Source organism: Trichinella spiralis, assembly GCF_000181795.1.
Source record: "Trichinella spiralis strain ISS 195 chromosome Unknown Scfld2, whole genome shotgun sequence".
Lineage (NCBI taxonomy): Eukaryota > Metazoa > Nematoda > Enoplea > Trichinellida > Trichinellidae > Trichinella > Trichinella spiralis.
The window spans coordinates 6465352-6480276 of record NW_003526941.1 but is presented as its reverse complement, the minus strand read 5'-3'; the positions used below and the strand labels follow the sequence as shown (position 1 = coordinate 6480276).

The 14925-nt window shown below is 34.7% G+C and overlaps 5 protein-coding genes across 5 annotated transcripts; 2 read left to right on the top strand and 3 right to left on the bottom strand.

The window, feature by feature from the left end:
• Nucleotides 1-419: 419 nt before the first annotated feature.
• Tsp_06044 (conserved hypothetical protein) lies at nt 420-3092 on the bottom strand. The gene is made up of 7 exons (XM_003380280.1): nt 2561-3092; nt 2380-2481; nt 2137-2265; nt 1938-2084; nt 945-988; nt 830-877; nt 420-455 (listed from the first exon to the last, which is right to left on the bottom strand). Exons 1-7 carry the CDS (start codon nt 3090-3092, stop codon nt 420-422), a joined length of 1038 nt encoding a protein of 345 aa, XP_003380328.1.
• Nucleotides 3093-3944: 852 nt separating this feature from the next.
• On the bottom strand, nt 3945-6406 carry Tsp_06045 (putative trypsin). The gene is made up of 7 exons (XM_003380279.1): nt 6334-6406; nt 5483-6283; nt 5197-5316; nt 4777-4975; nt 4417-4682; nt 4237-4352; nt 3945-4145 (listed from the first exon to the last, which is right to left on the bottom strand). Exons 1-7 carry the CDS (start codon nt 6404-6406, stop codon nt 3945-3947), a joined length of 1776 nt encoding a protein of 591 aa, XP_003380327.1.
• A 1560-nt stretch (nt 6407-7966) lies between these two features.
• Nucleotides 7967-11972, top strand: Tsp_06046 (hypothetical protein). The gene is made up of 10 exons (XM_003380278.1): nt 7967-8020; nt 8958-9321; nt 9517-9632; nt 9718-9804; nt 9963-10125; nt 10178-10372; nt 10448-10533; nt 11021-11640; nt 11714-11865; nt 11938-11972. Exons 1-10 carry the CDS (start codon nt 7967-7969, stop codon nt 11970-11972), a joined length of 1872 nt encoding a protein of 623 aa, XP_003380326.1.
• A 659-nt stretch (nt 11973-12631) lies between these two features.
• Nucleotides 12632-13578, bottom strand: Tsp_06047 (charged multivesicular body protein 5). The gene is made up of 4 exons (XM_003380277.1): nt 13374-13578; nt 13153-13253; nt 12915-13084; nt 12632-12829 (listed from the first exon to the last, which is right to left on the bottom strand). The coding sequence occupies exons 1-4, from the start codon at nt 13571-13573 to the stop codon at nt 12632-12634; spliced, it is 669 nt and encodes a 222-aa protein (XP_003380325.1). The 5' UTR covers nt 13574-13578.
• Nucleotides 13579-13635: 57 nt separating this feature from the next.
• Nucleotides 13636-14743, top strand: Tsp_06048 (hypothetical protein). Its single transcript, XM_003380276.1, has 5 exons — nt 13636-13691; nt 13888-13996; nt 14219-14368; nt 14455-14499; nt 14585-14743. Exons 1-5 carry the CDS (start codon nt 13636-13638, stop codon nt 14741-14743), a joined length of 519 nt encoding a protein of 172 aa, XP_003380324.1.
• The last annotated feature ends 182 nt before the right edge of the window (nt 14744-14925 follow it).

Genomic DNA, 14925 nt, shown 5'->3' with positions numbered 1-14925 from the left:
GCACCTTTTTCTTCTTTAGAATTTTGTTCCTGAGATACGTGTTTTTCTTCAGATGCTTCACTTTCTGATTTATCCTCATCTTTTTCTTGTGATGTTTTTTCTTCTGATTCTTTTTCTTGAGATGTTTTTTCTCCTGACTCTTCCTTACTTGTTGGCTTTTCTATATCACGTTATTGTTAAAGTACGAATTTTGTTTTACTTCTTTTTAATCCTGTTTCTTCTTACCTTTATCTACTCCATTTTCAGATTCTTCTTCAATAACAGTAGTTTCATCTTCCGTACAAATATCCTTAAATTGTTTAAAAATTTACTCTTTTAAAAAATTAAATTAAATATTTACATCTGAATTTCCTTCTCGTTTTTTCCATTTACGATCCTGAAAATCCAACAATTGTTTTTTATAGATCTTATTGCTTTTCTTATATACTTACGACTCCATCATCGTATCGGTCTTCCTAAAAAAAATTTTGAAAAATGTTATTTCATTTTTATAAGTATCATTGTAGAGTTTTCATGTTATTTGTTAATTTCGTTTAAAGTATAATAGTTGCCTAAAGATAGATGATCGACATTTTGAATACATTGTGTGTTATGTGAAAATAGTTGATAATTTGTTAGTAATGTAAATTAGCGTTGATTTGGCGAGGAGAAACAATTGTTTTTCGAAAAATGATTGAGCTTTAGAAAATTTCAAGGAATGGCTACATACAGAAAATGAAGCGAAATAAAATATCAGAAAAGAATAATTTCATTTGCGAATAGAGAAAAAAAATTTTTTTCTTTTAAATTTCTTCAATTTGTGATCAGAGATTAATTGTTATTGACTTACCGAATGACTTCGCAAACTTGGTAACGAGTCATATCTTTCTAATAATCTCTAAAAATGAAATACATGAATGCATTTATTATTTGTATTATTTCTTTTCACTGCTCGAAGTTGTTACCAGCCGACTAGAGGATCGTCCAGGAATGGCATTGCTGGAAGTAACTGTAATGAAGAGCCATTTTTAAAGAGATGAAATTTTGCTTTTTCATGAATGCGAATGTGTATTAAATGCTTTCTGACAGAAGAAAGGTTTAGGCATTTTAAGCAAATTATGATTTTAAATACTGAAAACATTTGTTTATCTTAGCAGCTTGTTTAAAAATGTTAATCTTTTAATTTATACAACATAAATTACCTGTTAAAAATGTTAAAAAAAATAGTTGCAGCAGCACGAAATAAATTGGACAGCGGAAAAGCCACATGCCTCTACAAATGGATTAGATGCAAAGACAGATCTATAGCTTTCTGTGTTGCATGTTGTGATCCCATAATAATAAGGCTTGGTGATATTGGCTTAAACGTGAAAACAATAGTCATAGAATCTTTGGCAATCTTTCATTGTTGAAATCTGTTGCTTATGCATTGAGTTGGCGTACATTGTTTATAACTAATCGACTACAGTGGCTACATTGGACAATTGGCTGTTTGTTAACCGATGCTGAACAACAGTTCACAAGTAATAGGCACTATTTACAGGCTGTTACTGTTTATTAATATATCGGTTGCAAGAAAATTGTTTAAGTACTTTTCATGGGATGTTTCGTATTTAATTCGATATTTTGAAATTTTGAGACATAAATAAATACGAAGAGTTTGTGAATTTTGAGGTTTTTCCATGAGCATAAGTTGAGCGGAATATATTTAGTATTATTTTACTGCAAGATTTCTTTTTTCTTTTAGTTTTTATTCGTTTGAATAATTTTTTTGCAGTAATTAAATTTCTAACTAACGTAATGTTTTCTATCCAATGCTATTTGAATAACGAACGTCGTTTGTGTTGTACGAGTTGATGAGTAGCAGCTACACAGAAAAGTTAAGTACTGAACATTCTTTTGTGTTTGTTTCTCAATAATGGTTTAATTTGCCCTGCTAGGATTGTTGGCTTTTTTACCATGCAATAAATTTCTCTTCTTATAATGAAGAAGTTTCATTAGGTCACTGATTGGGCAGCAGACATCGTTGATGCACACCATATCCGCTGGACATAGTCCGTTGATACATTCGCCCACGGGCTCTCTGTTGTTAGGACATACCGAAACTAAAATTTTTGAAAATCAGAGTTCTGTGTTTGGTTCTGTTTAATCTCATACTTTGCCAGTTGTCAGTGTAGGGTTGTTCTGGGCAACAGATTTGCCCATTGATACATTCGTGGCCGAGTGGGCAGAGTCCTTGTTCGCACAAACCGATTGGCGTGGCACCATTTGGACACACATTTCCGCCTGAAACTTGAGTTTAAATTTAAGGATTAAGAAAATTGAGGCAGGATTATAGGGTATGATATTTGAAAAAGCGTTTTTGAAAGGAATGTATTTTTTTGAAACACTAATTAATACCATAAGTTGTAGGGCAACAGTAGCCATCCCTCGAGCAGTAATGATTCGGAGCGCACATTCCTCTGTCACATAGTGCAACTGGTTCAGCTTCGAAATTGCAACCTAGACAATGATGAGATTTAGAAATAATAAGTTTAATACTGGGATAGAAAGGAGGAATTGAAAAAAAATATGCAAGTACTTGCAGCAGTACCACTACGGCAGCACAGTTTGTCAATCGTGCAAATGAATCCTACTGGGCATGCAGAATTAAGATGGCACCTCGAAACAGCCGGACTACCGTCTCGACAAAAGAGACTTGACGGAGGAATTGTTGGCTTCCAAATACTTCCATAGGGTAGACCTGTGACTGGGCTGACAAAGTGTATATTAATGTTGAGCACTTTTGGTTTACAACAGCGATTGATGTTTGTGTCACACCAATACCCGCGCCCACATCTGTAATTTGGGAAACATGCAGCGACAACTTGATTTCCATTTGAACAATAGCCAAGCATAATTCTCAGCTGCTGACGACGGGTCAATTTGGCACTGGTCATTGACCTGTTGGTCAACGTTTTACCATTTGGTTCCAAATTTGCACTATTCACCGTTTCATTTCTTTCACTACCATCCGTGAACAAAATGTGTAAAATACCAACTGAGAACCAAAACAGGAAAACAGTCGCTCGATTTGGCCAGTCAATGTTCGTGGCAGTAGTAATTATTAGCATTGTGAAAAGAAGAAAAAAATATTGTTCTTTTTTTTAATTTTCTAGCTAACCAACAAATTTGATAAACTTAGATTTTTCTTTAGTTCAGGCAGTTTTGCTTTATGTTAATTATAAGAAGCGTTTTTGAAACAAATGCATACGCACACAGACCCACACACACACACACAAGCGCTGAAATAATTCCTGAGTGCTAGTTGACTGAGACTGCATTATAAAATAGCATTGGATTGGAAGGGAATTAAATTTTCAGCCATCGTCAGTCAATCAGTCATTGTGAACATCAATTTAGCTGAAAGTTCCGGATTTGTGTATGATAGCGGTTTCTTCTGTCCTGTTTATTGGAACTCGTGCTATTCTATTCTTTGCATTGAATTCCATCTCGACAACTTGAACGAAGATTGTGATGCTTTTGAGTGCTTGGAGGGGGAAAAAAGCAAAATTATTCGAACGTAAGCAAAACTGGACAGGTCGTTATTTGCTTTGTTGATCAGTCGAACTGATCATCAACTCGTCATCGATCGATTATTCAAACTTGCTGTATGAAGGTTTTTAAAACTTTTTTTATTTAAATTTCACCACTACCTACGTGTGTCTATTTTTATCTGTTCTACCAACTTGTGTTGCTGCGAACGGTGTTATATCTCAGTCAGTTCAGTCTTTGCGAATGCAAGAATTTTATAATTAATTCCAAAAACAAAATTGGCTTCATATTTGAAATATCGCTTATTCAAATTCAATCGATGAACGCGACGTTTGTTTACTTGGACATTGATTATATGATAATTTTGTAAATTCAAAATGAGAACAAATGTCGTACTGTTTCAAAATTATTGAAATTAAAATTGCATGTTTTCAAATTGCGTTTTCATAATTGAGCATTGTTTGCCAGATGAAATTTATAAAAGCGACAACACTTGTGTACACTACGAAACCTTTCTCTTCATCATCTTCTTCTTCTTCGTCCCACGCCCTCATGTAATTCATGATGGTTCCGTGTAACTGCCATTGTGATGATTCGTCGTTCTTGCACATGTAAGGTCCACCTTTGTTTAGCTGAAAGCATTTGCATATAAATTTGCATATCAAGAAATATTTAAAAATTAGATTCAAGTACGATGTCTAGGTTTTCAGGTTTATTGTAAACCGAGCAAAGCATGTGGTTGGTGATCGGTTGGAACCATTTCAACGTGCTATTGCATTTATAAATTGATAATGGTGAGGTGATTGCTTGGTAAAGGGGCTGTTTTTTGTTGTCCAGATCTGAAAAATATTTCATCTTATTTATCAAAAAAAAAAGAAAAATCCATACATGATATTGTAATACCAGTTGAACCCCAGCCAGTGTTTGCGTACTTAGGGCGCCTGCCCAAGGGTATATCTATTTCGGGCAAGCAAGCGATGTTCACCCGTTTATTGAACGGAATCGGCACTCCATTTTGCAGAAGTATTAAAGCGATATCATTTTGGTTGTCACTTTGATGATCAGGGTGAAAATAAAAATTTGTAATGTTCGAATCAAATTCCCACGATTCTTCCATTTCATTTGACCAGTAAGAACCAATTCGAACAAAATATTCCGCAGTATTTTTACTAAACCAAAAAAATTGTGAATTATTTTTTTTATTCATACTGTTTTATTAAATGAAAATCAAGTATAAATTAATTGTGAAAATAATTCAAATACCTGATTTTCAATGCACAGTATGCAGTGGTGAGAATCCATTTCGGTGATATCAATGTTGCTTCGCAGAGCACTTGCTTTGGAAATGTGTAAGAATGAATGCTCACTGCCCAAGGCCAACTTCCTGGTTTCGCTTTTGTGGCAATTGATTCTTTCAGCTCAATATTCAACGGAATTTGTTGCTTGCCACAGTTTTTATGCACTTAATTAAGCAAGAATCTGTTCATACATGTACGTGTTGTAAGAAAAGATTTTTTTCTTTAAATACATACAGTTTGATACTTAGCTTATTTTATTTATTTTGTCTATTTTTCATACACTTGCGATGACGTTTTGAAACAAACATTACATCAAGTTTAATGTGAGGTTGTTTGATTTTCTACGATCTAATTATTGCGTTCTTTATAATAAAAGAATACTTACCATTGCAGACTGATAGATTTTCATCATGTTCACCTGGGCAGTCAATTTTACCATCACATATGCTTTTCATAGGAATGCAAATGTCTGTTCCAGGGCATCTAACTTTTGTCCGAGGGCATTCTGGAAAATAAAATATAAAAAAATATATAAAAGCTTATGAGTTAACAAAAAACAGTATAGTGAAAGTGGAAACTTTTGAATTTGAGAGATTTGTTGTGAAGTTCTGCTATATAGATTGTGCTAATCACAATGTAAAACTTTTCAACGCCTGAATGAATGGTTTTACCTGCTTGTTTGGTTGTAGAAACTTCAATGTGAAATTTTCCATCGTAATAATTGTTGTCTGAAAGAAATAAAATTTCCAATCGTTCAGTTTTGAAAAAATAAAGTTTATTTTTATTATTAATTTGTCCCGTAAATTGGTGTCTCGTTTCATCATCTTTCGAATGGATAATCAACATGTGGTGGGGTTGGAGCGTGTCGAAGTGGATCATTTCCATTTTGATGTAATGGCCTTGGTCGTGGAGTGGGTTTTCAATTGTCCATTTGCATTCGGAATTTTTCGGATAATTGAGCGGCCAGTTTGGTGTGTGAAGTGCAAATTTGGTATTTCTTTTTTTCAAACGATACGTGCGCCCACAATCTGCCGGTACCGGAGGACCGAGATCCTTGCCAGTGATTTCCAATTCGAAACCCCTGTAACGAAATTGTTCGTCACTTTGGAAAGTCAAGTTGAAGCTGAACGGGGCTCGGTGTTTGAAAATTAGCTTCTCAGGCCAACTGTTGCAGCCGTGGTTGTTCAACTGCTGCTGCTCTTCAGCTTCTTGTTGTACATCTCCAGGCAACGAGAGCCACAGTCTGTCTGGACAGGTATAGTTGTCGTATTGTTCAAGTTCAAAAAATTTCATTTCCATCTTCACCATGTTCACTTTGCACTGAATTTGCCACAAGCAGTTGGCATTGTTCGGATAGCCTTTTTCAGGATAATTTGGACTGACCACTCGCAAGATTGAATTGTCCACCAGCGTGTAAATGCCGCCACAATTGACAGACTCTTCCGACTGTACAATTCTACAGTTGATTGAAACTGAAATTGAAATTTTTAATAATTTTATACTATTGACAAAAATAGTATACTGTTACAGATTGTTGAAGAAATTATGAAATGAAATAGGAATAATAATTGTTGAGCATTTTGTTCGACTATCATTGTTGGTTGGCAGCAGTTTCCAAAATGTTCGGGGTAAATTGATTCGTTTTCCAGTGGTTGAAATGTCGACTTTTCTTATCACTCACTTCAGCAAGCAGAAAAGATAAAATTCATCAATTTCAATGGGTCGATGGTGGGTTTATTTTGTTTGAATTTCTACTTTTTCACTTACGTCAAATAATTTTTACCCTTCGTTATTTTCAATCCATTTCATACAGTATTAATGTCTGTTGTCAGTTTAATCACTATTATTATTATTACTTTTTGCCATATTCTGTATTGATTCTGCTTTATTAATTTCTCATTTTTTGAACATCATTCCTAAAACACTCTTCCCGACTGTTGTTGTTTACTGTATAATTAATATATTGGACAACATGCTTTCTGATATGGTTTTCTGTTAAATAAATCTTCCTCTTTTCTTGATAATAATTTTAACTGAAGAGCAGCTATATGTATTGTTTTTGTGTAACCATTTTTACTTATTGTTGCCAAGCAATAATGAATGAAGTTACTACCTTGAGTAACTGAACAAACAAATAGGTGTTGTGAAAGATAGGCAAAGGCAGTGCAAACACTAGCCATGAAGAAATGTTTACTGTCAGCATTCATTTGCAATCGGCACATCATGTTGAACTGATTTGCTTTTAACAAAATTTTATTACTGTGAAAATGTGTAAAATTGTTATACAATTTGACAAAGTTTGAAATTTAATTTATAAAATTGAAAAAAATTGTTTTTCAGTTTATAATTTCTATAAAACACCATTCTTTTCTTGAAGTGACAGTTTAGAACAATTGAAATGAATATTTACAGTAATTACTCGGTTTGTATGAGATTTTCAAGAAGAAAAATTGATTTTTGCGCAATTTAGCCATATTGTAACGTGCGTTATAAAGCAGGTAAGTAACCGGTTTTATTATTAATTTTCCTCACCATTTTTCAGCATTGAAGTCAATGGGAAAACGTCAAAATGTACAACTGTAAGTGCACTAAAAGTCTTTTTTTTCTGTTCTGTAATAGCAACTACTGAAAGCAGTGATGTAAAATAAGTTTCAAAAGTGACTGCAGTTGCCAATGTATTGTTGGTTATTAATGCTTCACTGATCAGCTAATCAGTTTGCAAAATCTAAAATTAGGACTGATTTTATTGATTGTTATGTTTATTCAAATATTTGGTAGAATAAATTTAATATTGTACCTGCTGCTTTTTTAATACTATAGGAGTACGGTAAATGTGAAGCTGTGAATTTAATACATTTTAGTTGTTTTATTTGAAATTTCAGTTATAATTGAATTACGTGGCAATTATTTTTATTGTTTGAAATTTTATATTGGTAAAATACACGAGTTTATTGCATTCATTGATAACTGAAATGTATATTTAATGTAAGTGGATTTTTTTTCAATTATTTTCGTAAATATTATTTATGAATGAGCTTCATTTTAGATTTTTAGATTTGTATTGCATGCATAGCGATTTTGTATTTAACTGCATGCGTGCATAAAGATACATTCAATAAAAATGGTCGACTATTAGTCATGCTCGAAATTCCAAGATGAACGTTGCGGAAATTCCTCCCGCAGAAGATGAAGCCCATGCAGCACAACAGGTAATTTTATTTTCGATTCAATGACCACTTTTACGAGAAACCCTGGAAACACGAACATCAAGCATATGCTTGGTGGGGATCCAGTGTTTGTATTTCAATCATTATTGATTTTCATTGTGCGCCGAATCATCAACATCTATAGCAAAATTCATTATTCGCATTTACTGTTAGCATTTCAACTCGAGTCCTTTTCTGACTCACTCTTTTTGCGGAAGTAAATTCTGCTAATTTATTGAAGCAGTGTTTTCTTAGTTAGTAGTTTTCCATTGCTTTTTTACAGTTTTACAGAAACTAGTTGAATTCTTTACTTAAAAATTTCCGTACTAATTTTCAAGGAATTTTTAAATTGTAGTAATTAAGTATATTTTTATTGGGTCGGTCGTTGAAAAAGGGAACTGTATGAATTCGTTATTTATTTTTTGTTCCGTTTGCATGATTTTGAAATTAGCATTAAGTTTATTTAATGTATGGCGGAAATGTGTTTTTTTACTGGAGACAGACGTGTATTTTTATAATTAAGTTCTACTTTTTCATTTTTATTATTCCATTTTGGTTGTATTACATAAATATTAATTGTATAATTCGTAGTTGCCGACATGTTAACGATATTGCTACGAATAGCATATATATATGTTGATAGTTTTTGGTGGCAAGAAATTAAAAATAAATAAAGGTTTCTGAATTAAATAAAATGAAAATACATTAAGTGTAAAGTAATTGAAACTGAATTAATAATTAAGATTGCTGAATTGTTTTTCATTTTATGCATTTATTTCTTTTCTGTGAAAATAATCGAATGATAATATTGACATGAAATTGTATAATTTTTGTTATTGATTGTTAGAATTTGTTTTTCACTTGCGCAGTTTTGAATAGCTTAATAGCTTACTTTTGTTAATAAAATTTCGATTTGAAATTGATTTATTAATTTTTATAGAATAACAATGATTCCAGCGAGTCGAGCACTGCAGCAGCAGTTAGTGATAATGCGAGCAGTCAGTGTATTTCTGGTCCAGCTCATTCTGTTTTCCAGCAATTCACTCATTCGTCCAATTTAACTTTTCCAGCTCAATTTCAGCACAGCTGTTTGATAAATGCCGAATACGCGTCTTTAGCACAGAATGGCTCGTGTCATTCGTGCTGTTGCGCTTATTCGATTTGCAATCGGCTGAAATCTGGCTGTGCGCAAAACGATATACCTGGACTGAATTCCCAGGCTTGGACGCCGCAGCAATATGCGTCTATAGTTGGAAATGTATATCCTGGTTCGCATGCATGTAGTCCATGGATTGCTTGTGATGGTTCTTATCATTACCATCATCATCATCATCACCAGCAACAACAACAACAACAGCAAATGTTACAGCAGCAGCAGCCTACAATGCCTCCATTTTCTACCGACGTAAATTCAATTCCAACGGCATCGAATATTTTCCTCGTCCATCACGGCATGTTACCTTATTCGAAAGAATCCTTTTCATATTGTCATTGTCCAGCAGATTCGTGTTCTGCAATCAGGCAATCAGTGACTCGTGCAACTTATCCGGTTAACGTTTCTGAAAATATGATCCCAGCCACCGTCTGCCGACCCAGTGTTTATATCCCTTCGCCTGTAACTTCTCCCGCATTACAACGCAAAGAAGTGGAATTTGTGCAAAACCAAAGCAAAGTAAGTGAAGATTCTTTTCCTCCTTCAGTTTCGTCCAACCAATCGTCAGACAAGGAAGAAGCTGTACAAACAAACATCCCTGCTACATCTGGTCTTCGCTATCACACTGGAGCTAGTAAGTAACTTTTTATTTATTTCCTCTTTTTATTTTACTCTATTTAATTGTATCATTTAGTTTGACCTAGTAGTTCACTGTTATTTTTTTTAATTGTAATATCAAGCATGTATGATTAAATTTGCACCCTCGTACTTTGCGTTGTATTATATATTCAGCTTTTTGAAAATGTTGCCCTAGTGAAAATTGAGAAATTCGAATGCGACAGTTGTCATTTTGTTGTATTTGCAGAGTTGGAAAAGGATCATGGCCGAACACCATTATTTGGTGAAGCACCAGCATGGTGGAATCGTGAAGAATCGAAGCCTCAGTCTGATTTTGGTAAATTCATAGCATTATTTTTTGTTTAGTTAATTTACATTTTTTTGAACAGAAATCTCACCTAAAGAAGATAGTGAAAGGCGATTGTCGAATGCGTCTACGGACGTCGTGAACGAAAAGTGTTCAACAGAAGCTGCTGCTGAGGTTGGTGAAACAGCAACAATTACGAAGCAACAAAGTATACGCATGGACATTCCGTTTGTTAATGGTTCCGGCGAAACAAGCTCCTCAAATATCAACAGACGAGGTATGGAATGTTCGTTTGAGGCGAAATTATTATATTTTTTCCCCATGTTTCATTTGTTCTTTTTTTCAATAACAGAAAATCACGCTTTTACTATTCATTTTAATGATGATATGTCTACAACAAATATGGTAGCTTTAAAGAAATCAACGCCACCAAAGCAGGTCGGTTGAATTTGATAATAATGTGAACAATAATATGATTAGTAGTTGTTGCAATTGTGTTGCATGTTTGAAATTGAATAGTTGTATTTGTTCGTTATTATTTATGTAAATTTGCTATTTTAGCCTGTGAAACAGAAATCGGCAACAGTTCCGAAACGTTCATCTTACCGTCCAAGTTTGTCTTATATTTTATTAATTGATTAATTTTATTTTTTTTTTGCTTTATTATGAAATTTCAATATTTTTAGTGAAAAATGTTGCAAAGGCAGTTAATGATATTGAAACGGTTGTTGACGTGGATTCTTCTAAATTAGAATATGCATGCAACAAGGCAGGCTCGTTGGAAGATGACAACTTGAGCGACAGTGCAACTTACATATTGGAACGGGATTATTTTGCCAATAAATCGGTGACAAATTTATTTCATATTAATTTCATTGATGAAAATGACGATGATGATTTGTTTGTTGTTTTATTTGTATTTTAGGAAATTTTCGAAACGGCACATTCCAAGGAAAATGACGTTGACGAGGAGAATTTGGTGAAGAAAAAAGGTGACAAATTTGGAAATGAAAATTTTTTCATCCAACTTGGCAACAACAGCCCGGCGGATAGCGTTGAAAAGGTGGAATATTTTTTGAGAACTTCCTCCTCAACAGTGCGGAAACGTGAACCGTTGTCGACTGGGGCTGATTCTTCGGGGTGTGGTGGTGGTTCAAAGGCCGGAGGCGGCGGGGTTGTGGGATGTTCAAAATCTGGTCGGTCGTCGCCGGCCACCGCCCGAAGCTCCAAAGCCAAATCCCCGTTGTTGACGAAAAGCAACGTGGACAAATTCACCCGACGAGACGGAGGCCGTTTCAGCATGAGGGCGCCGGCCCAACAGCAGCCCCAGCAGCAGCGAGCCCAAACCGCCGTCAATAGTCACAAAGCTGCTTCTTGTTCGTCGTCGTCTTCTCGGCAGGCTGGCTTGTCGTCGAAAAGCAAATCCGCTGCCAGCAGTCCCAGGCCAGAGACGGCTGCCTGGTTGCGACGCAAAGAATACAATCCGTTGAAGAAGATGATGTCCAGTAAAGTTGAAGCCGACGTCAGTCCAACACTGTTGAACAGGTTGTGAAGTGGAAGCTTTTTTTGTTGATTTTCACACGTACAGTAATATGTTAATTTTAATTTTTTGATTCAGTCGTTCGAGATCATTTCACATCGGTGGTAATACGGCCAAGAGTAAGCTGCTGGTGGATGTTGCCACGTCGCAACGGAAACTTCGCACCGCTGCAACTAGTGATGAGCATGGCAAATCTTCGCCCAAAGGGCAAGTTTTTGTTCAACTGGTCAGTTGGTCAGAGTTATTTTTTGTTCAGTTGATTATTAAAATTTGTTCTTTTTAAAATTATTTTCATTTTTCAGTCCTCTTTGAGACAACTGCAAACGCAGTGTGTTGAATTGCTGACATTAGCATGCGGTCTGAAAGATCGTCTTCAGCAAAAATTCCATGCTGACATGATGAAATTACCATATTCAACAACAGCGTCGTCGTCACTTTTACAGAATAACAATAATGATGATAATAATAATAATAATAATAGCTGTTCAACAGTCATCGATGCTGATAATTCTTGCCCGCTGAGTGACGTGATCAAAAAATTGTCAGTAGCAACCAGCAATTTCAAAGGTAATTAATTATTCTTTTTCATAATTTTTACAACTTTTCCCCCATCAAACTGGAATCAACTAATGAATGCTTTTGAATTTTTTTATATAGTTACTGAAGAGCTTATTGATCGATTGCCGTCGACTGAACAACTCTTTGGCATATCTGCTGCAAACACTTGCGAAAGTGAAATTTCTAAATGCTGAGATAAATTCCCTATTTCCTAGTGGACTTGTTTCATTTTGAAGAACTACACTGCTGCTTTAAACGAAAAAAAAATTCTCATTAAATTATTGAAAAAAGAAGTTTTATTTTGATAAAAAAAGAAACCTGTGGACAAACTACACAGTTCGGATCAGTGCAATATATTTAAATACCAATACACAATATACACGTACAAAGCAGAGTTATTATTAAAGATGCGCGATTTAGATCAAGAATAAAGCTCGATCATGTCGCAGGAAGTTTTGGTAAGCCGAATTCGTCGACAGGTACTTGACTTGTAGATGTTGTAGCACTCTCACTTCCGGGTTCTTTGATAGGTACGACCGGTGCACGGAGTGCATCATCTATGTAAGTTGAATCTTTGTCCAGCACAATTTCATCCTTCAACGCTTCGAGCTCCGCTTCCAGTTCATCATCGTCAATCTGTAAAATTTCGAAATCATTGCTCGTTGGAAAAGGTAAAATTTGACTTAAAAAGTTTTTCTTTTTTTCAATCAATTATCTCCACCTCTGGCATGCCATAAGTTTGACCAAGTGCTTCTTGAATTTCATTACTGTTTTCCACCATGTCGGCTAGTTCATCTTGCAAATCTTCAATTGAATCAATGCGCAAATTTTTCTGATGTCTTTTCATATCTTTCAAACCGCTCTTCATGGCCTGCACTGTAACATGGGTATCTGAAATGACGGTGGGTTATTTTCATTGATAATCATCTTTGGTAGGTTAGATTTTCGTTGAAAATTACCTTTTAGCGATTGAATCGCATAGTTCGACTGTTCCATGTTGAAACTTTGCTGAGTTAAGATATCACGCTGATTTTCATAATGTCTTTTCTGTCGGAGAACACTGAAAGAATACGTGAATGAGAAATACCCCACTGCAAAAAAGAAATATGACATGATAATCTATTCATGTTTGCTCAATTGAAAACTGATCATGAATCAGCTGGGATTAAAAAAAAGTTACTGCAATGCTTTTTGCTTCAACGCAGTTTTCGCCGGACCATCTCGCATTCTGTTCATCTGTTCTCTGTATTTATTCAACTCTTGATCCAGGCGACTGATTTTGTTATCAACATGTTCAGCCCGAGCATCGACATTTTGAATAGCATCCGTTAGTGATGGTGGTGGCTCTTTCGCTTTGCCACGACCGAACAATCGATTCATCTCTACTGTCTACTTGCCGTTTGTTTCTAAACTGTTGAACAAACAATTAGTTGTTCTACATCATGACTGACTCATCATCACCAATGAACAGCTTAGTTATGCTTCTTCTAATTTGGAGGTAATTTGTAAAAACGGTATCACAATTTAAATTTGATTTTCACGTCAATTATTCAAATAATTTTAGAATCAAAATTTCAACATATCCCCTCCCCCCGTAATAGATTAGTTAACAAACAGTAACGTGAAAACTTTGAACAAAACGTGCATGAAACTCTGAGGTTTAATAAAATCTTTTAGTAATACTGATATATCAGAATATTTTTCTTACCAACCAGTGTAAAGTTGAAAGCGTCAAAGAAGCGCCACAAACTAAGTGGTTTCAATATACGAGTAATCATACGTTTGGTATACTGTAACAGTAAGGTGATTGTCAGGAATGAAATGCAATACTTGAGCGCATTTTTGGGTTGGAATTTTATCTTCATATAAGCATGGAATTCGTTTGTAAATATTATTTTTTTTAAAAAGAAACGAATAATATTTGAGTTTCTGCATAAATATTTGTTTAACTGAACTTTGCATGTTGTGACACATTGGCAACAAGTTCTTCGTTATGTGAAATGTAAATATGAAAATATTTTTAAGAAAATATCAGCCAGTGTTGTTTGTTTTTCAATTGAGCGCTTGAATTATGAAGAATTTTTTGTTAGTATTGGTACTGTCCTCTTTATAGTGATAACAGAGAAAGTAAGATCGAGAACAACTGTTGTTGGACTTGTCACAGTGAATGGGACGGTTTATTTTTCGGTTACAAGGTGTTTGGGGTTTTTTTTGTTTCACTTTTGTTGAGAAAAAAATGGGATTTATTTTTTTCGGTTCAGAGAGGAGTACAAGGAGAAAGAAAGGGAAAAAAAGAGCACAATAAAGTAAGAAAGAAAAAAAGAAATCGACAACGATAATAACCTTCAATCGAGTAGCAGTGGCCGGCAAGACTTATTTGAAACGTTGAAGAACAAGGTCGTTCGTTACGTTGGGCGAAAGCGAAGGTTTATGAATAAGAGCAGTGATGACATCAATGAATGCCCAATGATCATCATTGGATCGTCTACAACAATAGCCAATGACAAAATTTCATCTGAACTCGGGCGTGCATGCATATTATGTGTATGATTCAGATGTTGATTTCTCGTTGTTGTTGTTGTTATTGTTGTTGTTCTTGTTGGTTTCATTCCATCCTCATATAATATTCCCTCATTTTTGTTATTCATTATTTTTTCGACTTTTTTATTCTTCTTGGATTCATAATTGAAAATTATTGCTGTCATTATTTGTTTGGTGTATGATGAAATTCG

Excerpts from the sequence above, each read along its gene's own strand:
- Tsp_06044 (XM_003380280.1), bottom strand. The coding sequence starts at position 3,092 with ATGCTAATAATTACTACTGCCACGAACATTGACTGGCCAAATCGAGCG. Across the intron at positions 2,266-2,379 it reads CTGTTGCCCTACAACTTATG|GCGGAAATGTGTGTCCAAAT; the intron begins GTATTAATTAGT and ends CTCAAGTTTCAG. Across the intron at positions 456-829 it reads CAAGTTTGCGAAGTCATTCG|GAAGACCGATACGATGATGG; the intron begins GTAAGTCAATAA and ends AATTTTTTTTAG.
- Tsp_06045 (XM_003380279.1), bottom strand. The coding sequence starts at position 6,406 with ATGATAGTCGAACAAAATGCTCAACAATTATTATTCCTATTTCATTTC. Across the intron at positions 4,976-5,196 it reads AAATCTATCAGTCTGCAATG|TGCATAAAAACTGTGGCAAG; the intron begins GTAAGTATTCTT and ends TGCTTAATTAAG. Across the intron at positions 4,353-4,416 it reads CACTGGCTGGGGTTCAACTG|ATCTGGACAACAAAAAACAG; the intron begins GTATTACAATAT and ends AATATTTTTCAG.
- Tsp_06046 (XM_003380278.1), top strand. The coding sequence starts at position 7,967 with ATGAACGTTGCGGAAATTCCTCCCGCAGAAGATGAAGCCCATGCAGCA. Across the intron at positions 9,633-9,717 it reads GTGTTTATATCCCTTCGCCT|TTTCGTCCAACCAATCGTCA; the intron begins GTAACTTCTCCC and ends TTCCTCCTTCAG. Across the intron at positions 10,126-10,177 it reads GAAGCCTCAGTCTGATTTTG|AAATCTCACCTAAAGAAGAT; the intron begins GTAAATTCATAG and ends TTTTTTGAACAG.
- Tsp_06047 (XM_003380277.1), bottom strand. The coding sequence starts at position 13,573 with ATGAATCGATTGTTCGGTCGTGGCAAAGCGAAAGAGCCACCACCATCA. Across the intron at positions 13,254-13,373 it reads TTGAAGCAAAAAGCATTGCA|TGTTCTCCGACAGAAAAGAC; the intron begins GTAACTTTTTTT and ends GTATTCTTTCAG. Across the intron at positions 12,830-12,914 it reads AAACTTATGGCATGCCAGAG|ATTGACGATGATGAACTGGA; the intron begins GTGGAGATAATT and ends GAAATTTTACAG.
- Tsp_06048 (XM_003380276.1), top strand. The coding sequence starts at position 13,636 with ATGACTGACTCATCATCACCAATGAACAGCTTAGTTATGCTTCTTCTA. Across the intron at positions 13,692-13,887 it reads ATGCTTCTTCTAATTTGGAG|AATATTTTTCTTACCAACCA; the intron begins GTAATTTGTAAA and ends CTGATATATCAG. Across the intron at positions 14,369-14,454 it reads TTGTCACAGTGAATGGGACG|AGAGGAGTACAAGGAGAAAG; the intron begins GTTTATTTTTCG and ends TTTTCGGTTCAG.